At 43.6% G+C, this 26,879-nt stretch overlaps 1 protein-coding gene across 4 annotated transcripts in view; it reads left to right on the top strand.

The window, feature by feature from the left end:
- PGPEP1L (pyroglutamyl-peptidase I like) overlaps positions 1-26,879 on the top strand; it is an 80,910-nt gene that overhangs the window by 4,448 nt on the left and 49,583 nt on the right. For 3 of the 4 annotated variants that reach the window (XM_061394278.1, XM_061394280.1, XM_061394279.1), the window contains exon 2: positions 1,825-1,877. The exons of the other annotated variant lie outside the window; for it this stretch is intronic. In XM_061394278.1, coding sequence (XP_061250262.1) covers positions 1,825-1,877 — 53 coding nt within the window. The remainder of the gene's footprint in view (positions 1-1,824; positions 1,878-26,879) is intronic. 4 annotated transcript variants of the gene reach the window in all.

The following is a 26,879-nucleotide window of genomic DNA, read 5'->3' as shown; positions in this document are numbered from 1 at the left end:
TATAGGTAGAATCATACAATATGTATCATTTTGAGAGTGACTTTTTTTTTTATTCAGCATAATTCCCTTGAGGTTCATCCAAGTTGTGTATACCAATAATTCCTTCATTTTTAAAGCCATTTTAGTAGCTTTATTGAGATGTAATTCACATGCTATACAATCTACTCATTTAAAGCATACAGTTCAACGGCTTTTAGTGTAGTCACAGTTATGCACTTATCACCACAATCAATTTTAGAACGTTTTCATTACCCTGAAAAGAAACTCGACCTCCTGATCCTCATCCCTACTCCCCCACTACACACACACACACACACACACACACACTCAAGCTCAGTCTTTACAGGCGGCCGATGCGGACATCTCATGTAAATGGAATGATACACTTTTGTAACTGACCTTGCTCACGGAGCCTGATGTTTTCAAGGCTCATCCATGCTGTCGTGTGGCCACAGCACTTCAGTTATTTTTATTGACAGATGATGTGCATTGTATGGCTAATACCAGTTTTGTTTATTCATCATCAGCCGATGGACACCTGGGTTGCTTCCACTTTTGTATTTTCACTGCTCAGCAGTATTCTATGATCTGGATGAACCAGCTGATTTAACCATTTACTCATTGAAAGACCTTGGGGTGATTTCTAGCTATGGGCTATTACAAATAAAGCTGCAGTGAACATCTGTGTACGAGTTTCTGTGTAAAAGTAAGTCTTTATTTCTCTGGGGTAAATATGGAGCAGAGAAAGTCCTTGGAAGTCTACGTTCAGTTTTAAAAGAACCTGTCGAACTATTTCCCAGTGGCCATACCATTTGACCTTCCCACCAGCCATGTCTGTGTGACCTAGTTCCTGTTCATCCTCGTTAGCTTTTGGTATTACCGATATTTCTGTCTTAGCCTCTCTGATAGAGATGTAGTGACACCTCACTGTGACTTTAATTTGCATTTCTCTGATGGCTAATGACGTTGAGCAGTTTTTCATGTGCTTATTTGCCACCTGTATATCCTCTTCAGGGAAATGTTTCTTCATGTCTTTCCCCTTTTTCTAATTGGACTGTCTTTGAAAGTTGAGTTCTGAGAGTTCTTCGTACATTTTGCATACAATGCCTTTGTCAGATGCGTGATTCGCAGCTGTCTACAGCATGTCTTTTCATCCTCTCAGCAGGATCTTTTGCAGAGCAAAAGATTTTCATTTGGATGAGGTCCACTTTCTCATTTTTTACTTTTGTGGATCATGCACTTGGTATCAAGTCTAAGAACTCTTTGCCTAACACTTGGTCCCAAGATTTTCACCACTAAGCCCCCAAAAGTTTTATTATTTTACTTATTACATATGAGCCCATGATGCATGTGGAATTAATTTTTGTATACAGTTCAGGCTGAGGGATCCATTTTTTTTGATCAGTGTCCGATTTTTCCAGTCCTATCTATTGAAAGGCTATTCCATCCCCACTGAGTTGCTCCTGCACCTTTGGTCACAAACAACTGGGCATACTCACATGGGTGTGTTTCTGGGCTCTCTACACAGCGTGCGTTTTAACTGGACATATGTGCACACACCTCTGGAGCCCTCCTACTTAGTGGTGGATCAGCTCCACATTCCTCTTGGGCTCCCCCACAACACCTCACATAAGAGGACTTGGGAAACACTCCCAGATTGGTAAGGTTGCAAGCCTCCACAGGAAAGGGGTATATGGAGCCCCCACTGGTCCTTGATGGCCCCAGGAGCCACAAGAAGTCCCCAAGGAGGTGGGGGGAGCAACGCAGAAGCAGACACCTCGGCCCAAGCCTGGCCTGAGCAAACCAGCCTGTCCTTGGTTCCAGGTTTCGGGCCCTTCCGGCAGCACTTGGTGAATTCCAGCTGGGAAGCGGTGAAGGTAAACTCCCTACGAGCCCAGACCCAGGAACTCAGGGCCTAGCTGGTTCCTTCTCTGGTTCCAAGAAAATCCAGCATATAGTCCCCTTGGTGACCAGATCCTCATGGGAGGAGAGAGCATGCACACTGCATGCCCTGGGACACCGGCTAGGCTTCCATCCTTGGCTGCGACTCACCTGCCCCCAGGGGCCCGTCCAGCTCAGCAGTAAGAAAACAGGCTAAACGGACGCCCTGGGAGGGGTGGGGAGTGGCCCAAGCAGGCTCTGCTGCCCTGAGAACTGAAGATACCTCTGGCTGCAGGGTCTCAGGAAAGTCACAGCCCCCCCGCCTCAGCGTCCTCATTCATGAAATGGGGGAATTCTAGTGCTGACCTCAGGGTGGTTCTCAGGAATGAAAGAGGGAAGTGTGCGAAGCAAAGAAGCCTCTAAGTCTATAAAGGTAACTTTATCAAGCATAGCGCTTGGCACATCGTAAGAGCTTAATATGTAGTTATTATTATAAACAACATGGCTTAATTTTTAAGAAAGTAATCAGAAGAAAGTGCATCCTCGTTCAGGGCATGAAGAGCAGTCTTCTCTGTAGAGCAGACCTCTCCTCCCTGAACCATTGCTTCACTTGTACCCATCCCCACTCGGTGTCACTTAGAGGCTCAGAGCATAGCCGGCTATTTATTCACACTTGACCATCAATTTCATGCCTCTGTTGGAGCACGCCAAAGGTGGAGTCTTGAGTCTATTCTCAGAGTTTCCCAGTCAAGCTGAAAATGTAGCAAAACCACTTGAATCGTGCGTTGTCAGCCACTGTAGCATTGATTTTCTAGCCTGTCTGCACAGATGCAGTCAAGGAAACTCTCCACTCTTGAGTTAGAACTTGGGCTTTTTTCACCCAGCAAAAAAACTCAGAGAACCCCAGGCTCACTGCCAAGCCTCACTGCTGCACATAACATGCCAGAAAGGCTAGGTCAGGGCTTTATGAGTTTCTGGGTGTTTGCAGCCAGTTCCTCGAAAAACAAGACTTTTTCTGCTAAATCCCAAATGGGTCCTTAGCCCTTCTGTTTGCAGTCATGAGAATGGAAAAGAGCCAGGCTGCCAGGGTTCACCTCCCTGTGCCAACAGTTGCAAGGCAAGTCACTCAACTTTTCTGTGCCTCAATTTTCTTATCTGTAAAATAGGAAGGTTGTAATGACTATAGGAATTAATACATGTAAAGCCCTCAGAGCATGACAGAGTAACTACTAATGCTCACAAATATCATTATTACTAAGAAGCTACTCTACAAGTCAGTTTTCTCAGTTGTGGGCTAATGGAATCTGACTTTGGAGATCCACACAGGAAATGGAATGAGGGTAGAGATTTTTTGGTACATTTAAGATTCACCATTAAAGCTGGAGAAGCAGGGCAGAAGGGCAGAAGCAGAAGCAGGCTAGGAGTTTCCAGGAAGGGGAAGCAGAATGGCAAACTAGGTGTTGTGAAGGACCCTTCACTTGCAGATGAACTAGGTAAGACAGAACTTCTGTGCCTTGCTGGGCACACAGTAGTAAAGGAAAGCTCTTATACATCATACCATCACACAGATATATCACACATACCCAGGGCTGCAGCCTGTAGGAGTGAGTGATCAGCACCCACAACACAAAAAATGCAGGAAGGGCATATGCCATTATCAATATTGTCATTAGCAAGGGGGTTAGAATAAAACCAAAACTTTCTGTAAGCTGGACCCTTGAAGGGGCATCCTGTGGTCTCTAGCACCCAGAGTCCCAACAAAGTATATGTAATTTCTCTTGATTTTTTAAAACCTCATATTTTCTACAAACAAGTAAGTTAGGGGCTTCTCTAGAGGCTCAGTCAATAAAGAATCTTCCCTCAATGAAGGAGACTCGGGTTTGATCCCTGGGTCAGGAAAATGCCCTGGAGAAGGAAATGGCAACCCACTCCAGTATTCTTGCCTGGGAAATCCCATGGATAGAGGAGCCTGGCAGGCTGCAGTCCACAGTCCATGGGGTCACAAGAGTCAGATACAACTTAGCAACTAAACCACCATTGCCGCCGCCGCCTAAAATAAGCTCAGCATTTATTTCCAATCAAAGATCACCAAATATGCAAAGAAACAAACTACCCTGAGTAAGAGTGAGCAAAAGCAGATTTAGAACCTGAAGAATCAGGTTCTAGATCATTCTTCTAGATATTATCAGAAAATAGCATAATTGTATATGGAATGTTTGAAACAATAATGATGGAATCGCAAAAAGCTAGCAAAGAGACTATCAGAAGATTAGGCAAATTGAAAAAGGGAGTAGTAATGACTGAGCGACTTCACTTTCACTTTTCACTTTGATGCATTGGAGAAGGAAATGGCAACCCACTCCAGTGTTCTTGCCTGGAGAATCCCAGGGACAGGGGAGCCTGGTGGGCTGCCGTCTCTGGGGTCGCATAGAGTCGGACACAACTGAAGTGACTTAGCAGCAGCAGCAGCAGCAGAGCTTATAAAAATTTAAAATACAACTGTTGAAGAGTTTAACAGATGACTTAAAGACAGTTTCAAATTATGCTAAGTGAAAGATGCCAGTCACAAAATATATATAATATTTGTGAAATTATTGTAATGAAAACAATAATAAATGGCTGATTGTGGGCTTCCCTCATGACTCAGATGTTAAAGAATCTACCCGTAGTGCAGGAGACCTGGGTTCCATCCGTGAGTCGGGAAGACCCCCTGAAGAAGGTATGGCTGCCTACTCCAGTATTCTTAACTGAAAAATCCCACGGACAGAGGAATCTGGCAGGCCATGGGGTTGCAAAGAGTTGGACACGACTAGTGACTAACACTGTCACTTTTACTTTTTCAAGCTTAAAAATAAAGGACTGAACCAAAATATAGGACAATGAAGGCATAGAAGTCAAGAGGAGTGATTGAGTCTTCTAAGGCCCTTGCTTAGATGGGCATCCTGATGTCAAATCAAATTCAGACTTTTGTGTGTGTGTATATAAATATATATATATATATATATATACACGTACAGTTTATTTACAGTGTTGTCTTAGTTTCAGGTATACAGCAATATATTCAGTTATATATATGTGTGTGTGTGTGTGTGTGTGTGTATAGTCTTTTCAGATTCTTTTCTATTATAATTATATTGAATATAGTTTCCTGTGCTGTATAGTAGGCTCTTGTTTATCTGTTTTATATATAGTAGTGTGTATCTGTTAATCCCAAACTCCTAATTTATCCTTCCTCCTTTCCTCTTTAGTAACTATACATTTTTTTTCTGTGTCTGTGAATTTTTTCTATTTTATAAATGAGTTCATTTGTATCATTTTTTAGATTCCACATATAAATGATAGCATATGATATTTGTCTTTCTCTGTCTGACTTCACCGAGTATGATAATCTCTAGTTCCATCCATGTTGCTGCAGATCAGTTCAGTTCAGTCGCTCAGTCGTGTCCGACTCTCTGCGACCCCATGAACCGCAGCACGCCAGGCCTCCCTGTCCATCACCAACTCCTGGAGTCCACGCAAACCCATGTCCATTGAGTCAGTGATGCCATCCAACCATCTCATCCGCTGTCATCCCCTTCTCCTCCTGCCCCCAATCTTTCCCAGCATCAGGGTCTTTTCCAATGAGTCAGCTCTTCGCATCAGGTGGCCAAAATATTGGAGGTTCAGCTACAGCATCAGTCCTTCCAATGAACACCCAGGACTGATCTCCTTTAGGATGGACTGGTTGGATCTCCTTGCAGTCCAAGGGACCCTCAAGAGTCTTCTCCAACACCACAGTTCAAAAGCATCAATTCTTCAGCACTCACCTTTCTTTATGGTCTGCCTCTCACATCCATACGTGACTACTGGAAAAAACCATAGCTTTGACTAGACGGACCTTTGTTGGCAGAGTAATGTCTCTGCAAATGGCATTATTTGATTCTCTTTTATGGCTGAGTAATAGTCCATCGTGTATGTTTCCCACATCTTCTTACTATTCATCTGTGATGGACCCTTAGGTTGTTTCCATGTCTTGGTTATTATAAATAGTCCTGATATGAATGTTGGAGTGCATGTATCTTTTTGAATTAAAGTTTCTGTCCCTTCCAGATATAAGCCCAGTAGTAGGGTTGCTGGATCATGTGTTAACTCTATTTTTAGGTTTTAAAGGAACCTCCGTATGGTTCTCCATAGTGGCTGCACCAGTTTACATTCCCACCGATACTGGAAGAGGCTTTCCATTTCTTCATACCCTCTCTAGCATTTATCATTTGTAGACTTTTTTTATGATGAGCATTCTGACTGGGGTGAGGTGGTACCTCATTGTAGTTTTGACTTGCATTTCTCTAATAATTAACAATGTGGAGCATCTGTTCATGGACCTGTTGGCCCCATCTGTTTGTCTTCTTTGGAGAAATGTCTATTTAGGTCTTCTGCCCATTTCTTGATTGGGTTATTTTTTCTTTTATAATGAGCTGTTTGCATAATTTGGAAATTAATCCCTTGTTGGTTGCATCATTTACAAATATTTTCTCCCATTCTGTAGTCTGTCTTTTCATTTTGTTTATGATTTCCTTTGCTGTGCAAAAGCTTTTAAGTTTAGCTAGTCATTTATTTATTTTATTAACATTATGAGATGAATTCAAAAAGAAAATTGGTGCAATTTATATCAAAGTGTTCTGCTTATGTTTTCCTCTAGGAGTTTTATAGTATCTGATCTTACAATATAAAATTGATCTTTAATCAATTTTCATTTTATTTTTGTGTATGATATTAGAGACTATTCTAATTTCCCTGTTTCATGTGTAGCTGTCAAATCTTCCCAGTATCACTTATGGAAGAGATTGTCTTTTCTCCATTGTATATTCTTGCCTCCTTTGTCATAGATTGATTGACCACAAGTGCAGACATTACTTCTGGGATTTCTGTCTTGTTCCCTTGATCAATGTGTCTGTTTTTGCGCCAGGACCATACACTGTTTTGATTACTATGTTTATAGTGTAGTCTGAAGTCAAAATGTGTGATGACTCCAGCTCCAGTCTTCTTTCTCAAGATTGTTTTGACTATTGAGGGTCTTTTGTGTTTTCATACAATTAAAAAAATTTTGTTGTTGTTGTTCTGGTTTGGTGAAAAATGCCCTTGGTAATTGGATAGGGATTGCATTGAATCTAGATTGCTTTGGGCAGAATAGTCATTTTAACAATATTGTTTCTTCCAACTCAAGAACATGGCATGTCTTTCCATCTGGTTGGGTCATCTTCAGTTTCTTTAATCACCATCTTATAGTTTTCTGAGTATAGGTCTTTTGCCACCTTAGATAGTTTTATTCTTTTTGATGTGGTGGTAGATGGAATTGTTTTTAGCTTTTCACCATTGAGTATGATGTTAGTTGTAGGTTTGTCATACATGACCTTTATTATGTTGAGGTATGCTCCCTCTCTGCCCACGCTCTAGATAATTTTTATAAATTGATGTTGAATTTTATCAAAAGTGTATTCTACATCTACTGAGATCATCATATGGTTTTTATTCTTCAATTTGTTAATGTGGAATATCACATTGATTGATTTGCAGACATTGAAAAATCCTACTATATTTGGAATAAATTCATATATATATTTATAATTTGATTGGGATTGCATTGAATTGCATTGTATGTGTGTATGTATATATATGTATATGCATTGTATATACATATATATGGCAAAATTTCAAGAATAACTATGAAGATTATAAAAAATTGTGACTTTCAAGAGAACACAGAAGCAAAACAGAATATGGAAAATGAATAAAACTTTAATCAAAGGGGCCAAAAATCACCCATAGAAAATCTGCTGAATACTAATTATTATAGCTTGTCCCGATGACACTGGCTGCTGCATACTCCCACTGGCATTATTGTTGCCCTGGGAAGCTGGAAGTTTCTTCTATCAGAGAGATTTGCTGATTTGAAGTCAAAGATGAGTCCATCTGGCCTCAATGAGATTGATCTTTCCAGCATTTGTGAGGGGAGCTGGGCCCTGCCTTCCACCAAGACCCTAATTTTATGGGTCACCCCAATCAGAGGAAGGCCAAAGAAATAATAATGCTGCTGCTGCTGCTAAGTCGCTTCAGTCGTGTCTGACTCTGTGCGACCCCATAGACAGCAGCCCACCAGGCTCCCCCGTCCCTGGGATTTTCCAGGCAAGAACACTGGAGTGGGTTGCCATTTCCTTCTCCAATGCATGAAAAGTGAAAGTGAAGTCGCTCAGTCATGTCCGACTCCTAGCGACCCCATGGACTGCAGCCTACCAGGCTCCCCCGTCCATGGGATTTTCCAGGCAAGAGTACTGGAGTGGGGTGCTATTGATGTATACATAAAATATTATGTCAGCTCTTCTCAGTTCAATATATATATGCAGTTCCTGATTTTGAAGACAGTTGCACTCATCTCACACGCTAGCAAAATAATGCTCAAAATTCTCCAAGCCAAGCTTCAACAGTACGTGAACCATGTACTTCCAGATGTTCCAGCTGGATTTGGGAAAGGCAGAGGAACCTTAGATCAAATTGCCAACATCCATTGGATCATATAAAAAGCAAGAGAGTTCCAGAAAAACATCTACTTCTGCTTTATTGATGCCAAAGCCTTTGACTGTGTGGATCACAAGAAACTGTGGAAAATTCTTAAAGAGATGGGAATACCAGACCACCTTACCTGCATCCTGAGAAATCTGTATGCAGGTCAAGAAGCTACAGTTAGAACCAGACGTGGAACAATAAACTGGTTCCAAATTGGGAAAAGAGTATGTCAAGGCTGTATATTATCACCCTACTTATTTAACTTATATGCAGAATACATCATGAGAAATGCCAGGCTGGATGAAGCACAAACTGGAATCAAGATGATTGCCAGGAAAAATATCCAATAACTTGAGATACACAGATGACACCACCCTTATGGCAGAAAGCAAAGAAGAACTAGAGCCTCTTGATGAAAGTGAAAGAGGAGAGTGGAAAAGTTGGCTTAAAACTCAACTTTCAGAAAACTAAGATCATGGCATCTGGTCCCATCACTTCGTGGCAAATAGATGGGGAAACAATGGAAATGGTGACAGACTTAATTTTGGGGGGCTCCAGAATCACTGCAGATAGTGACTGCAGCCATGAAATTAGAAGACATCTGCTACCTGGAAGAAAAGCTATGACCAACCTAGACAGCATATTAAAAAGCAGAGACATTACTTTGCCGACAAAGGTCTGTCTAGTCAAAGCTATGGTTTTTCCCATAGTCATGTGTGGATGTGAGAGTTGGACTATAAAGAAAGCTGAGCACTGAAGAATTGACACTTTTGAACTGTGGTGTTGGAGAAGACTCTTGAGAGTCCCTTGGACTGAAAGGAGATCCAACCCATCCATCCTAAAGGAGATCAGTCCTGAATATTCACTGGAAGGACTGATGTTGAAGTTGAAACTCCAGTACTCTGGCCACCTGAAGCGAAGAACTGACTCATTGGAAAAGACCCTGATGCTGGGAAAGACTGAAGGCATTAGGAGAAGGGGACGACTGAGGATGAGTTGGTTAGATGGCATCACCGACTCAACGGACATGAGTTTGAATAAACTCTGGGATTTGGTGATGGACAGGGAAGTCTGGTGTGCTGCAGTTCGTGGGGTCACAGAGGTCGATATAACTGAGCGACTGAACTGACTGACTACTAATACGTGAGTCTCTTCCTGTTCTGTCCCACCCCAGCTAGGTGTGTGTGTGTGCGTGCTAAGTGGCTTCAGTCATGTCCAAGTCTGTGTGACATTATGGACTGTAACCCATCAGGCTCCTCTGTCCGTGGGATTCTCCAGGCAAGAATACTGGAGTGGGTTGCCCTGTTCTCCTCCAGGGGATCTTCCTGACACACATGGGATCCAACCCACGTCTCTATGTCTCCCATTGGCAGTTGGGTTCTTTACCACTAGCTCCACCTGGGAAGCCCCAGGCAGGTGTACTGCAATACAATTCTGACATTAACCCCCTGGAGTACACACAGACTCCCATGGTTTCAGGGCAAAGTCCTCCACAAGACTACCCTCCCTTCAGACACCAGCTGCATTTCAAGGGTCCCCAAGTCATCTGTTCTTCTGACTATAAATTTGGGAATTCTCATGACCTCTACAGTTTTGATAATTTGCTAGAATAACACACACAACTCAGGAAAGCACTAGACTTACATTTTTTTAAATAAAGGATACATATAGGGTAAGGTCTGGATAGCTCCCAAATACAGAAGTTTCTTGCCCTCTTACTATGGAGTCAGGGCGAGCCGCCTTCTGGCACATCAATACATTTATCAACCAGGAAACTCCACTGAACTTCTGTATGCAGAGTCTTTATTGGAATTTAATTGTGTAGGCAAAGTTGATTAAATCACTGGCCATGTGATTGAACTACGTCTCCCCTCCCCGAAGGTCAAGCAACTAGAAATCCCCACCAACTAATCAAATGGTTGGTTTTTCTGGTGACCAGATTCCATCCTGCAGCCATCAAGGGGCTACCGTGAGTCACCGTATCAGCATAACAAAGACACTCCTGATGCTCTGGAAATTATGAGAGTTTTGATGCTGTGTGCCTGGAACTGGGGACAAAGATCAGATATACTTTTTTTTATGTCACAGTTTCCTAGAGGGGTTCCTGTGTAAGGAGAGGAGGTGGCTCATGAATAAGATAATTACAACTCAAAGCAGATTCTGAGAAGGGCTCCACTATGAGACTCTGAAGAGGGAAAGATTAATTTCATTCTGGAGAACATACCAAAGAAAGGAAACTTTTAGAGCAAAGGAAGAAAAAGCTGCACCCCTGGGGAGGGGGGGTCACGGCGAAGGCCATCTGGTGGGAGCAGCAGAGAAAGACAGGGTGACTTCTGACAAAAGGGAGTAAATTTTCCAACCCTCCATGCACTGGGTGCCCCAAGACACTTCATGCAGAGTGGCTTGCTGAATTCTTCCTGCAGTCCAAAGAAAGTTGATACTGTTATTCCCTTTTTTAGGTGAGGAAATGGGTGCTCGGAGAGGTTGACGATCAAACCTACATGTCATGAAGTGGCCAAGCCTAGAATCCAATCTCAGGTGATTCTACCAAGTAAAGTTCAGGTTCAGGCCATTTGCCTCACTCTTCACCTGGGGGAAAACAACACTCAGTTCAGAAGAAGACCTCTTTTAGCCCAAGAAAGGCGTTTAGGAAATTCCCTGGCAGTTCAGCGATTGGACTTGGCACTTTCACTGCCTGGGCCCAGGTTCAGTCCCTGGTCGGGGAGCTAAGATCCCACAAGCCATGGGATCTTTTTTTTGGCATGGCAAAAAACAAAAAAAACACCCAGCATGGCTTTTAAACTTCCCAGAACTCAAGAAATCAAGACCCCCTAGCCAGTGAGCCAGGGGTGAGCAAAGTGAGGCTCATTGCAATGCCTCAGCCCGATGTCCACGTCATCATGGCTGACTCTCTGCTGTAAGTTCATCTCAACTGTCTCTGAAGCTCTCCCATCCGTGCCTGAGACACAGACAGATGATGAGCTGCTTGATCTTCTTGCTCACAGTGAGACCACAGGGTTGATGACCAGAACAGAAACCTCTGTAGCGGCTGGTGAGAAAGCAAAGCCGAGCCCAGCTTTGGGGCCACCTGCCACCCATCTGCCTTCTCCACGGGTCCCTGCTAGCCACCTGTGGTCTCTGCCTTCCCTTTCTTTCTGGTGCTTTTCTCCAGGGCAGAGGTCCTTGCAGTCTCTTTAAGGGCTACTTCACCCTCAGCCCTTGGACCACTGTTTCTTCCTGCACCATCTAGGGTTATTCAGTGTCCTCCTCTATTGCATGTGTGTAGAATCCACTCAGTATTAAACCCTCTGAATCTGGTTTGGGACCTCCCTGGGAATGTCCCCTGAAAGTGTCAGCATATGGCCAACAGAGCACCCATCGTAGGGGTGATTGTCTAAGTGGGGTGTTAAGACAAAGGTCTAAGCTAGTTCAGGTATAGACGCTGGACCCATTATACAGATACAGAACGTGCTTTGGTGGGCTAATGATGCGCAAGAGGACACACAGCTCCCTGAGGCAGTATAAGCAGCGCACTGTCTGTGGGAACTACGCTCCCTTGTCCCCACAAAGGGCCTGGCCTGAAGCGAGCTTCCCAGTTGCTCTGAGTTGACTGGATACATGAATGCTTGTCTGTCATTTCTGTCCTCCTGCATTCTCCCACAAAAGGTCAACCTTGTTAATACTGCGGTTCTGTCTCCTGAGTCCTTTCTCGATGCCCGGCATCGTTAGTGGGGGTATATGGAATGACAGAGAGAGGAAAAGGGTGCCGTCCTACACTCATGTCATTTTCTCTCCAAGACAGATAAGCTACTAAATAATAACTTGAGTGAATTTTTGTTGTGGTTTCACTTGAATGGGAGATTGTTTCTAAAAAGAAGGAAAATACAGAAAAAAATAAAATAAAATGCTGTAAGTTCCTGACGAACAAAGGTATCTGTTATAAACTCCCAGAAAGGTGACTTAATGCTACTTACCAACAGCATGTACCAAAGACTTTATCATTAGACTGGCCTGTACAGGGCACCCTGCCCTTCCCAGCGGTAAATCTCATCTACTGACTTATGTGATGGCTGTGCCTTATCTCCGGTTTTCTGGACACTCTCATTTTGGAGCCAGCACCACCTCATAGGCTTTCAAAAGAAACTAGGTCCTGATCTCTTTTAGAAGTGCCTGAGCCTGGAGAGGCAGCAAATAAAACAAGGCTTTTGTAAAACACACCCTGGGTCAGTTGGGCTAGGATATTATATAACTGCACTTAAAATAAACCCAGCCTGGAGGGCCAAGAGGTCAGAGCTCTTGCCACATTTGATCAACTTGAGATGGCAGAATAATTTCTTTACACTCCAAAGATGAGGTAGCTTTGTGCCTTTATTAGATGTTGCTATAAAAAGCATAATAATAAAGAACAAATGGCAATGAGTCAGAAGAGAAAAAAGAAGCACCAAGCTGAAGAACACCTTAGAATGAAGGGTGAGTTGTTCAGACCACACTCAGAGACAGGCAGGAAACTGCTTACCTTTCCAAGTAACAGTAAATTCTTTCTTTTGATTCAGCTTGATTTTCTTTCCTAAGAGTGTCTCCATTCTTCCTGCCAAATCCCATGACAAAACTTTTCCCAACCTATGGGAAACAGACCATATATATCACAGACATTTTTCCAGTCTGGCCCACAGTGAGGTTTGTTCTGTTTTCTTGGTTAATAGGGGAAGGCCGGGGATGAAAGTCACCAGCGTGAGGATTCAGGGAGATGCTAACATCTCCCTGTCACGTGCAGGGACCTCACCTGTGACAGAAACCAGCTCAGTGCCAGTCACTTCTGGAGCAACCACTTGGTTGGGTTGTATGGACTTTGACCTTGAAGCCTGGGTAGCCCCAACTCACTTGAACCCCTTTCCATGACTTCACAATCGGGTGACTCTGTAGTGTGAACCCATCTTAGGGGTGGGAAGAGAAGTAGCCAGGCTACTGTCCCTAGTTCATGCTGGCCCCGGGACAGCCTGAAGTAGGACTGTCCTTGCGTCTTCATTTTGAAATGGCATGAGGATATGAGGAACGTGAGAGCCCACGATGAAGAGTCTGGGCCCTGGGCGGAAGGCTTGCTCCCATAGCAGTGGCAGCCCACCTAAGCAGCCTGACTGCAGGGTCCCCCAAGGATGAAGAGAAAACATACACGGTGGAGGGAGCACCTCATTCCGTGTTCAGGAGTGTCCACTGTGGCTTTAAAAAACCTTGCTTTTATTAAACATTCAAGGAAATGCATTTAGTCTGCTTATCTGGGGGAAAACCTGCCATTAGAGACAAGTGAGTCAGATGTTTATTTTTCGGGTTCAGTTCAGTTCAGTCACTCAGTTGTGTCTGCCTCTTTGCGACCCCATGGACTGCAACACGCCAGGCCTCCCTGGCCATCACCAACTCCCGGAGTTTACTCAAACTCATGTCCATTGAGTTGGTGATGCCATCCAACCACCTCATCCTCGGTTGTCCCCTTCTCCTCCTGCCTTCAATCTTTCCCAGCATTAGAGTTTTTTCAAATGAGTCAGTTCTTCTCATCAGGTGGCCAAAGTATTGGAGTTTCAGCTTCAGCATCAGTCCTTCCAATGAATATTCAGGACTGGTCTCCTTTAGGATGGACTGGTTGGGTCCCCTTGTGGTCCAAGGGACTCTCAAGAATCTTCTCCAAAACCACAGTTCAAAAGCAACAATTCTTCAGCATTCAGCTTTCTTTATAGTCCAACTCTCACATCCATACATGACCACTGGAAAAACCACAGCCTTAAAAAAAAAGAAAGAAAAACCATAGCCTTGACTAGATGGACCTTTGTTGGCAAAGTAATATCTCTGCTTTTTAGTATGCTGTCTAGGTTGGTCATAACTTTCCTTCCCAGGAGTAAGCGTCTTTTAATTTCATGGCTGCAGTCACCATCTGCAGTGATTTTGGAGCCCAAAAATATAAACTCTGTCACTGTTTCCATTGTTTCCCCATCTATTTGCCATGAAGTGATGGGACCGGATGCCATGATCTTCGTTTTCTGAATGTTGAGCTTTAAGCCAACTTTTTCACTTTTCTCTTTCACTTTCATCAAGAGGCTCTTTAGTTCTTCTTCACTTTCTGCCATAAGGGTGGTGTCATCTGCATATCTGAGGTTATTGATATTTCTCCCAGCAATCTTGATTCCAGCTTGTGCTTCATCCAGTCCAGCATGTCTCATGATGTACTCTGCATAGAAGTTAAATAAGCGGGGTGGCAATACACAGCCTTGACGTACTCCTTCCCCAATTTGGAACCAGTCTGTTGTTCCATGTCCAGTTCTCACTGTTGCTTCTTGACCTGCATACAGATTTCTCAAGAGGCAGGTAAGGTGGTATGGTATTCCCATCTCTTTAAGAATTTTCCACAGTTTGTTGCGATCCACACAGTCAAAGAATTTGGCATAGTCAATAAAGCAGAAGTAGATGTTTTTATGGAACTCTCTTGGTTTTTCCATGATCCATTGGATGTTGGCAGTTTGATCTCTGGTTCCTCTGCCTTTTCTAAATCCAGCTTGAACATCTGGAGTTCACGGTTCACGTACTGTTGGAAGTCTGGCTAGGAGAATTTTGAGCGTTACTTTGCCAGTGTGTGAGATGAGTGCAGTTGTGCAGTAGTTTGAGCATTCTTTGGCATTGCCTTTCTTTGGTATTGGAATGAAAACTGGCTTTTTTTAAGTCTTGTGGCCACTGCTGAGTTTTCCAAATTTGCTGGCATATTGAGTGCAGCACTTTCACAGCATCATCTTTCAGGATTTGAAATAGCTCAACTGGAATTCCATCACCTCCACTAGCTTTGTTCATAGTGATGCTTCCTAAGGCCCACTTGACTTCACATTCCAGGATGTCTGGCTCTAGGTGAGTGATCACACCATCATGATTATCTGGATCGTGAAGATCTATTTTGTATAGTTCTTCTGTGTATTCTTGCCACCTCTTCTTATCTTCTGCTTCTCTAGGTCCATACCATTTCTGTCCTTTATTGTGCCCATCTTTGCATGAAATGTTCCCTTGCTATCTCTAATTTTTTTGAAGAGATCTCTAGTCTTTCCCATTCTATTGTTGTCCTGTATTTCTTTGCATTAATCTCTGAGGAATGCTTTCTTATCTCTCCTTGCTATTCTTTGGGACTCTGCATTCAAATGGATATATCTTTCCTTTCTCCTTTGCCTTTTGCTTCTCTTCTTTTCAGAGCTATTTGTAAGGCCACCTCAGACAACCATTTTGCCTTTTTGCATTTATTTTTCTTGGGGATGGTCTTGATCCCTCCCTCCTGTACAATGTCACAAATCTGTGTCCATAATTCTTCAGGTACTCTGTCTATCAGATCTAATCCCTTGAATCTATTTGTAACTTCCAGTGTATAGTCATAAGGGATTTGATTTAGTACATACCTGAATGGTCTAGGGGTTTTCCCTACTTTCTTCAATTTAAGTCTGAATTTGGTAATACGGAGTTCATGATCTGAGCCACAGTCAGCTCCCGGTCTTGTTTTTGCTGACTGTGTAGAGCTTCTCCATCTTTGGCTGCAAAGAATAAAATCACTCTGATTTCAGTATTGACCATCTGCTGATGTCCATGTGTAGCGTCTTCTATTGTGTTGTTGGAAGAGGGTGTTTGCTATGACCAGTGTGTTCTCTTGGCAAAACTCTATTAGCCTTTGCCCTGCTTCATTCTGTACTCCAAGGCCAAATTTGCCTGTTACTCCTGGTATTTCTTGACTTCCTACTTTTGCATTCCAGTCCGTATAATGAAAAGGACATCTTTTGGGGGTGTTAGTTCTAGAAGGTCTTATAGATCTTCATAGAACCGATCAACTTCAGCTTCTTCAGCATTGCTGGGGCATAGTCTTGTGTTACTTTAATATTGAATGGTTTGCCTTGGAAACGAACAGAGATCATTCTGTCATTTTTGAGACTGCATCAAAGTACTGCAGTTCGGACTCTTGTTGACTATGATGGCTACTCCATTTCTTCTAAGGAATTCTTGCCCACAGTAGTAGATATAATGGCCATCTGAGTTAAATTCACCCGCTCCAGTCCAGTTTAGTTTGCTGATTCCTAAAATGTTAACTCTTGCCATCTCCTGTTTGACCACTTCCTATTTGCCTTGATTCATGGACCTAACATTCTTTGTTCCTATGCAATATTGTTCTTTACAGCATCAGACTTTACTTCCATCACTGGTCACCTTCACAACTGGGTATTGTTTTTGCTTTGGCTCCATCCCTTCATTCTTTCTGGAGTTATTTCTCCACTGATCTCCAGTAGCATATTGGGCCCCTACTGACCTGGGGAGTTCCTCTTTCAGTATCCTATCATTTTGCCTTTTCATACCGTTCACGGGGTTCTCAAGGCAAGAATACTGAAGTGGTTTGCCATTCCCTTCTCCAGTGGACCACGTTTTGTCAGATCTCTCCACCATGACCCATTTGTCTTGGGTGGCCCTACACGGTATGGCTCATAGTTTCACTGAGTTAGACAAGGTTGTGATACATGTGATCAGATTGGGTAGTTTTCTTTGACTGTGGTTTTCCTTTTGTCTGCCCTCTAATGGAGAAGGATAAGAGGCTTATGATAGCTTCCTGATGGGAGAGACTGACTGAGGGGGAAACTGGGTCTTGTTCTGATGGATGGGGCCATGCTTTTACAGTATTACACCTTAAATCCATCCCCACGTTGATAGGATGACAAATCAGAAAAAGAAGAGTAATATCTTTTAAAATGACACCAGCACCTTTCTAGGGTCTTGCTGGGGGTTGCTCTACCCCCACCACTGCCCCCTAGCAAATTCAGAGTCCTCAACTCCTTCCTAGTGCCAAAGTAGAGCAGACTGACCCATTTCCCACTTGTTTGATCAGTCATTGCTGAGGCTTCTCATCCCAAAACACAGGCTCAAGGTGCATGGGCTTCAGTAGTTGCTGCTTTGGGGCTCTAGAGTGCAGGCTCAGTGGTTGGTACAGAGGCTTAGTTGCTATGCAACATGTGGAATCATACCAGACCAGGGATCTGGTCCCCTGCATTGGCAGGTGGATTCTTATCATTGGGCTACCAGGGAAACACTTCCTTTTTTTAAATAACATTTTGGCATTCTGAAATCAGAATCTTTCAGTCAATTCCATCTTATGTTTTATTACAGTTGAGCAGAGTGTTTGCTTTGTTGGTGGTTCATACAGTAATGCTTTGCCTTCAGTCTCTGGACTCAGATTTGATGAACTACAACATGTCCTTTCTGGATTGCATCTTCTTATCAGTATAAGAAACACTCCAGTCTGTTTTTCTTGCTTTGTGGAATCCAAACCAGACTCTTGGGGGCATTAGGGTTGTATTTGTGTTGCCATAAATATGATGGAAATATATCCTGCAACACACACAGTCTGACACCAGAGGAAAGAACACAAACAAGTGTGACCCTGGAGTTCAGGCAGCAGAATGTCAGCTTGAACCGGGATTCAAAGGCAACCCTTAGTTCCTGTGGGGAGGAACAGAGCTTTTAGAGAAACAAACAAAAGTCTATTAGGAATGGTCTTTCTCATTTCAGTCCTCACATCCACATTGAAAACACATTTCACATTAAAAAAAAAACTTCAACACTACATTAAGGATGCTGCACCTGGTATTCTAAAAGCTGCGGAGGCCCTTGTGGATCTGAACCAGGCTCCAAGCCAACCTGAGACACCACTGATGGGTCCCGGGCCTCTGCACTGACGTCTAATCACAGGTAACTAAGCTGCACCCCCGACCAGCCTTGATTTAGTTACATTTCCCTGAGATGTTCCTGACTGTCCCAGCTTTGGGTCCCACCCCCCTCACATGCTACACCTTCTCTCTGGGCGGGAAAGTGTCCTGATACAGGGTTTCTTCTCTCACAGGCATTTGCAGAAATATCTAGACAGGAACTGTTGAACCCAAAGATCTATGGAGGTGAGATTTCAGGCCCTGGGTTCCCCAGAGATGGGGATATGGTTGGAGAGCCCTAGGATGCATTTGGGGTAGTGGTCCTGAGGCAGCATCCTACTGGGATCCTCCTCTTTTGCCCATTGTAAGATTATTTCTGTCCTTTACCCATCTTGGTAACTAGGTTCTAAGAGCTCAAAATTTGTAGACAATTATATATTAATTGCCTGCCCTTCCAAGTGGCGCTACTGGGAAAGAACCCTCCTGCTTCTGCAAGAGACAGAAGAGACGGTGGTTGGATTCCGGTTTGGGATATTCCCTGGAGAAAGAAATGACAACCCACTCCAGTATTCTTGCCCGGGAAATCCTCATGGACAGAGGAGCCTGGTGGGCTACAGTCCATGAGGTCACAAAGAGTCGGACATGACTGAAGCGACTAAGCACGCACAGCATGCACGTATAGTAAGAGCCAGTTAATCAAGACAACGTGGCTCGAAACATTTGGGCCACTAATAACAGTGCCTCCAAAATACCCAAAGCAAAAACTAATAGAACTGTAAGTCTCATTAACAATTATAGTTAGGGATTTTAACATTCCCCTTCCAATAATGGATAGAAATACATAGACAGAAAATAACAAAGATACAGAAAACCTGAACACACTATCCATCAGCTTGACCTAATTGACATGATAGAACTCTCCACCCCAGGCAGAATACAACTCTTTTCAGTACATGTAGGACATCTATCAAGATAGACCATATGCTGGGTCATAAGACAAGTGTGAATAAATTCAAAAGAATTCAAGTCATACAAAGTAGTTCTCTGGCCACACTGGATTTAAATTTGAAATCAGCTCTTAGAAACATATCTGGAAAATCTGCATATATTTGCACATATTTAGAAACTAAATAATACCCTTCTAAGTAAACCATGGATCAAAGAAGGAATAAGAAGCGCTATTATAGCCTTTTGAAATAAATGAAAATGAAAACACAACATTTTAAAATGTGTGGCGTGTTGCTAATGCAGAACTTGGGACATTCATAGCACTGAATGACGATATTAGAAAAGAAGAAAGCTCTCAAGTCAGTGTCTTCAGCTTCTACCATAAGAAACTAGAAAAAGAGCAAATTAAGTCCACACTAAGGAGAAAAGAGAAAATAATAAAGATCAAAACAGAAATCAATGAACTAGATAGCAGAAACATAATAATGAGAATCAAAGAAACCAAGAGCTGGTTCCTTGAGAAAATCAATACAATTGATAAATGTCTAACCAGAGGGATCAAGAAAAGAGAGAATAGTTCCTGTTAATTTTTAAATTCACTACAACACTCTGGCTTCCAGCCCTGGTTCCATACTCAAGCTGCTCCCATCAGAGTCACTAAAGACCTCTTTCGTTTTGCCATTTTACTTGACCTCCATGGGCTCCTAATAGTCTTTATGGTAGATACAGTATTGTTATTGTTCCCATGATAGAGGTGAAGAGACTGAGGCCCAAGTTGACCAGATCCTCCTTCCTTCTCCCTTTCTTGGCTTGAGAGGTTGCTGTTAGGATTCAATCAGATAAGATAATAAATAACCTGTAAGGTCTTAGCTCGTCTCGTATCTTCAGTAGTGCCTCAAAGAAAACACCATTTAATCACAAGCTTCCTTTTCCTAAACCATACCCACTTCCAAAAAGCTCATGTCCTCAAACTCTGGCCACCAGAAAAGTCTGGACTCCCCACTGTCCCTGCCTCTTCCCTGCATCTTGGGGAAATAACCACAATTAGATTGTTCTGGGTTTGCAATACAGAATTTTGGGAGGAATAATTGCCATCCAAAATGTCTTGGTCCGTGCACAGGGTTGGAAGAGAATTTTCAGACGCAAAATATCTCAGAAGGGAGTGAGTTTAGTGAGAACAAAGAGCAGAGCTAGTGAGGGGCATTGCAAACACAGTGGTCTGACTTCCTGACTGTCCAGGGAGAGCCAGCCCCTTTCATGGTCTAGTGGCCAGCTTTTATAGCCTCAGGACAAAGGAAATTGCTGCTAGAAGGGTGGTGTTAGGTGATTGATCAGGAAGCAATATGGTAAATATTTTACCAAATATGCAGTTGGGCTACTGGCTGGTTTAGGTCGGGGGGCTCATGGCAACAGTTGCTATGGGGCTTGGACATTTTTGGAGATTTGGTCCTGCAACCTCAGTATAGGACTGTACCTGACCCCATCTTTTTACTCATGGGCCAAATCTTTTGACCCTTACCCCGCTGCCTATCTGTCCCTGTCTCAGGCCCTCAGGACCCAGGTCATCGAGGAAAAGGGTGATGATGATTGCTCTGGCTTCTTCAAGCTGAACACAGGCTTTGTGGGGCCCTGGGTTCCCTTTGCCTGCTCTTTGTCAGGGTGTACTTAGGGGAGAAATGCAGGTCCACAGGATGATACGGTGGCTTGTTCCGGTGTTGTCCAGGAGTTGACCAGCTGATATTCTTGCCATGCTGCCATTTGTAAATCTGTTGTATTCTAGAAGAAACAAACGTAACAAGGTTAAGACACATGGCCCGAAGATTAGTAGAAGTAGAAGAGCTGTCAAGAGGCCCAGAAGAGGGGCGAGCTAGGAGAACCAGGACCAAACATTGGTCTTGGAATTCCACAGCTCAGATCCCCAGAGGCTCCCTTCTCTGCTCAGTCAGGGGTGCCTCAGAGGTCAGCCTGGACCAGGCCTGCCTGGTTGACCAAGAAGCAGCACACTTCCTTCAACACTGCACACATCCCACCTTGGGTAGCTGTTAGTAGTAAGCCTAAAGCCCTTCTGTTCTGTAAGACTTCTCCTGCTAGCGAATTTATTTATTCCTGTAAAGTGTTAATTTGGGCTGTTAGGTTGACAACCTGTTGGGTAAGTTCGAGGGAACGCTGTCAAGCAGTGAAAACTGAATTTAGAAGTCCTGCTGAAAAAAAATCTACAAACAATAAATGCTGGAGAGAGTGTGTAGAAACGGGAACCCTCTTTCACTGTTGGTGAGAATGCAAATTGACACAACCACTATGGAGAACAGTGTGGAAATGTCTTTAAAGCTAGAAATAAAACTACCTTATGACCCAACAATCCCACTACTGTACATATACCCTAAGGAAACCATAATCAAAAAAGACACATGTACCCCAATGTTCAATGCAACGCTATTTACAATAGCTAGGATGGGAAGCAACCTAGATGTCTATCAACAGATGAGTGGATAAAGAAAGTGTGGTACATATACACCGTGGAATTTTACTCAGCCATAAAAAGGAGCATCTTTGAGTCAGTTTAATGAGGAGGATGAACCAAGAGCCTATTAAACAGAGTAAAGTAAGTCAGAAAGAGAAAGACAAATATTGTATATTAATGCCTATGTATGGAATCTGGAAAGAGGGTACTGATGAACGTATTTGCAAGGCAGCAGTGGAGATGCAGACATACAAAATGGACTTATGGACACAGTGGGGGAAGACGAGGGTGGGAAGAATTGAGAGAGTAGCACTGAAACGTGTGCATTACCATGTGTAAAGTTATTAGGTTGGTGCAAAATAATTTTGATTTTGCATTTTTGAACTTTGCTGTTTGATATTGGAATATATTCTTAAGTAAATGTGGTTATATTATTTTTTTAAAGTGCCTGCTGAGCCCATGTTACCCTAATGAGTAACCCCAGAACGGAAATTATGGCAGGTGCTGCCCTCTTCAACCTATATGATTGAGAGTACAGGGGATGTGGGATACTGTCATTTATAAGAGTAAGGTTAGAAATTACGTATACCAGGGTGCAGGGGCCTGTCCAGTTGGCTGGGAGATACAAGTAGGTGTTGAAGCCACAGAGGAAACAGGTACAATTCCTGGGGTCCAGGCTGATGTCTAAAGTGATGTTGAAATAGAACTTCCCTAAATGGGTATAGGAATGCTCCATGCCTTCATAACTGGTAGCTAGAGTCATCCCAGATAGAGGGGAAGACTTGCGATCTATGAGGAGAGGGAAGAACAGTCCTTAGCCCACTTAAATGAAGGGATAGTAGGGTCCCATCTCATGTCATAGTTCTCAGGGGTCTTGAGTTTCTTGCAGTCTTCTTGTTTAACATTGAAAGGCTGGAACTAGAAACTGTGTTTTGATATAGGCAGCTGGTGGGAGGGGTGGGACAAAGGGATACCCCAAAATAGCCAACTTGTGTCCAGTTGGTGGTCACAGTTGGTGGGGGAGTAAATGTTAAAAGGGGGAGTCAGAATAATAGGTATGGGGTGATGTGTTCTGTCACTGGTTATGAGGGGCCTCACGTCCGGGTAGGGGAAAGGGTGAAAGTATGATTACAAGCCTGGGATATATTAAGGAATTTATTCATGGGGGAGAGGCCTCATAGGGAGGAAAAAGATACACAGAGAAGGACTGGCTTTGTATGGGGGACTGAAGAGAATATGGGCCCTGGCTGGTTGTAACATGACTTCTGGTGGAGGTGGTTCAGATGTGTATGGTCCACCGTCAGCCTTACTCTAGGATTCCGGCCCCTCTTGGTCTATCAAAGTAAGAGGGGACGGGAATGGATTCAAGTGGGTTCCATTTAGCAGGTGGTATGGGAAGTGCTGGGCTTCCCTTGGGGCTCAGTGATAAGGACTACACCCACCAATGTAGGTTCGATCCCTGGGTCAGGAAGATCCCTTTGGAGAAGGCAGTGGCAACCCGCTCCAGTGTTCTTGCCAAGAAATCCCATGGACAGAGGAGCCTAGTGGGCTACAGTCCATGGGGTCACAAAGAGTCACACACAACTTAGTGACTAAACAATAACAACAATGGGAAGTACCACCAGGCCGTGTTGGGGGCAAACAGTGGTGCATATCTAGCAGTTCTTGTATGATCCTGGGGCATGCTGGTGGAGGAGTTCAAGGGCTTCCTGAACCATTGGTTAATACTCATGATGATTATGTGCATCTACAAGGATAGAAAAGGACAGGAAGATTATGATTACAGCTTTAGGAGACTAGATTCAGTTATCGATAGAGTTGTTGTGGGGAATAATCTTGTAGGTTTCCTTGGAGGGTTTTGTCCCATGCTGGTACACACACACACACACACACACACACACACACACACACACACAGTTGTTGTTGAGTTGGGATTAGGAGAGGTAGGTAGGGGTCTGAACATTTATATCCTGCAATAAGGAGCAGTAAAAGCAGAGTGCTGAGATAGAAATCTGAGACCAGTTCAAGGGAGACGACAGAAAGGGAAAAAAAGAGGAGTTGATGGAAGGTGTAGGTTTTTAGGTTAGAAGTTGGGGTTAGGCCGCCTTTGCAATGCTTGAGGAGGACAAGAATGCCACGGAGTGCTCCAACAAGCATAAGACAAAATAACCCATGGGAGGGAAAGAGCCCAGGGAATGAAAAGGAGGATAGCAAGATGAAAAATCAGGTTGGTGAGGCTCTATGTTCACCACAGACCTGATGGTTTTTTAAAGAGGAAGCGGAGGCCGTCCCAGAGCTCAGTCATAAGAGGCGTCTCGTGAGTCTTGGGTTGGTTGGAGATCTTCTTCTTCTGGAGAAAGATCTGTCTTCACTTGTGACACATGGATTCAGGAGGTGAAGCCTTGGATTTTGGCAGCTGTGAGAGTGTCAGCAAGACTTAGGTTGGTCCTGTCCACACTGCTTTGATGGATTTCCATCCTATGTGAGAGTGTTAACATATACCCAGTCACTGGGGTTTAGGCAGGGAGGACTCTGAAAAATTAGGATCTGGCTTGGGGCTGTTTTGGTCCTGGTATTCTCAGATATTTTTAAGAGTTAAATCTAAAATTGTAAGATAGCCTACTCAGTAATGGGCCTCAGGATCAACGAAGAGGTCTGTGCTTAAGAGTGATCTCCCCATGTATGATTTCATAAGGGCTTGGATGAGTCCTGGATTTGGGGAAAGCGATGGAAAGAAGGGTGACCCAGGTTTGCTAGTTTCTATCACTCGGTACTTTTTGAGGGCCTGATTGGCTCTTTCTACCTTTCCAGGCCTTTGAGGGTGTCAAGCTGAATGAAGATCGTGATTCATTTATAGGACTTTGTTGACACCTAGGCTCAGACTGGAAATAAACACAGGGCCATTATCTGATTGTAAAGAGCCTGGAAGTCCAAACCTAGGTATAACATGTTCCAAGAGGGCAGTGGCGCCCTCAGCGCCCTCAGTCTTAGTTGGGTAGGCTTCAATTCATCTATAAAGGCATCTACCATCACTCGGAGGTACTTATAGCCTTTGCAAGGGAGCATGTAAGTCAGATCTATTCACCAATAGATTTGGCTTCCTCGCCTCTGGTTCGGATGGAGCAGTGGGATGGTGTCGGGGCAGGTTATAGCCCACTCTGGGTTGGCCTGGAGACAAGCAGGACAGGCTTGGGATATTGATTGAAGGGTTGAGAGGATTTCTTTTCTGGTGAATATTGTCCCCATTAGTTTAAAGAGCAATTCAGCCCCTAAATGGGTGGCCTGATGCAGGTGGGTTAGTATCTTCCATTGGGAAGCTGCTGGTAAGTGGAGTTTATCGTCTGGGCTCAGTAGCCATCCTTCAGGGATTAAAATGAACCCGCAGTTCTGTCCTTCTTTGGGTTTAGAGGGTGAGTACCGAGGTGGTAAGAAATCTAGACTTGGGGTCCGGGGAGCCTATAGGATGCTTAGGGTGGCCTTTTTGGCTTCTTTAGCTGCTTTATCATTTCCTTTACTTATATCTGATGAATCCTTTTGGTTTGCCCTGCAGTGGACGATGTCCTGCAGTGGGGATTATACCCCTTAATTGAAGTATGATGTGTGGTTAATAGGCCCCTTTCCTTCCAAATGGCCACATGGGCGTGGACTATATGGAAGGTGTATACTGAGTCTGTAAATACTGACTCATAGTCCCTCTCCTACTTTGAGGGCTCTAGTTAGAATGGTGAGTCCTGCTTTTTGGGTGGAAGTATTTGCCGTGTTGGGTGGTCCTGACTCTATTACTTCTGTAAAGTCGACTATCGCATACCCCGAGACCCTTCTGCGTTCCTGAATGGAACTGCTGCCATCTATAAACATTCTGCGTCTGGTTGGTAAAGGCGTAGATCGGGCCTAGCACTGTGCCATTGTTGTTCAGTCTCTCAGTCGTGTCCGACTCTGTGACCCCATGAACCGCAGCATGCCGGGCCTCCAGTCCATCACCAGCTCCTGGAGCTTGCTCAAACTCATGTCCATTGAGTCGGTGATGCCATCCAACCCTCTCATCCTCTGTCGTCCCCTTCTCCTCCTGCCCTCAATCTTTCCCAGCATCGGGGTCTTTTCTAATGAGTCAGCTCCTTGCATCAGGTGGCCAAAGTATTGGAGCTTCAGCTTCAGCATCAGTCCTTCCAATGAGTATTCAGAATTAATTTCTTTTAGGATGGACTGGTTGGATCTCCTTGCAGTCCAAGGGACTCTCAAGAATCTTCTTCAACCCCACAGTTCAAAAGCATCAATTCTTTGGCGCTCGGCTTTATGGTCCAACCTCACATCCATACATGACCACTGGAAAAACCATAGCTTTGACTAGATGGACCTTTGTTGGCAAAGTAATGTCTCTGCTTTTTAATATACTATCTACATTGGTCATAGCTTTTCTTTCAAGGAGCAAGAGTCTTTTAATTTTGTGGCTACAGTCACCATCTGCAGTGATTTTGGAGCCCAAGAAAATAAAGTCTGTCACTGTTTCGATTGTTTCCCCATCTATTTGGCATGAAGTGATGGGACCAGATGTCATGATCTTCATTTTTTGAATGTTGAGCTTTAAGCCAGCTTTTTCACTCTCCTCTTTCAGCTTCATCAAGAGGCTCTTTAGTTCCTCTTCACTTTCTGCCATAAGGGTGATGTCATCTGCATATCTGAGGTTATTCATATTTCTCCTGGCAATCTTGATTCCAGTTTGTGCTTCATCCAGTCCAGTATTTTGCATGATGTATTCTGTATATAAGTTAAATAAGCAGGGTGACAATATACAGCCTTGATGCACTCCTTTCCCAATTTGGAATCAGTCTGTTGTTCCATGTCCAATCCTAAGTGTTTCTTCTTGACCTGCATACAGATTTCTCAGGAGACAGGTATGATGGTCTGGCATTTCCATCTCTTTAAGAATTTCCCACAGTTTGTTGTGATCCACACAGTCAAAGGCTTTAGCATAATCAATGAAACAGAAGTAGATATTTTTCTGGAATTTTCTTGCTTTCTCTGTGATTCTGTGGGTGTTGGCAATTTGATCTCTGGTTCCTCTGCCCTTTCTAAATCCAGCTTGAATATCTGGAAGTTCTTGGTTCAGAACTTCCTCACAGCAGAAAATACTAAGAATATGTGGCAAGAACATACAGAATAACTATACAAAAAAGATCTTAATGACCCAGATAACCACAATGGTGTGATTACTCACCTAGAGCCAGACATGTTGGAGTGTGAAGTGGGCCTTAGGAAGCATCACTACAAACAAAGCTAGTGGAGGTGACGGAATTCCAGCTGAGCTATTTCAAATCCTAAAAGATGATGTTGTTAAAGTGCTGCAC

This window comes from Bos javanicus, chromosome 21 (genome assembly GCF_032452875.1).
Source record: "Bos javanicus breed banteng chromosome 21, ARS-OSU_banteng_1.0, whole genome shotgun sequence".
Lineage (NCBI taxonomy): Eukaryota > Metazoa > Chordata > Mammalia > Artiodactyla > Bovidae > Bos > Bos javanicus.
Note: the sequence above shows the minus strand (reverse complement) of the source record. Positions and strands in the feature narration are given on the sequence as shown.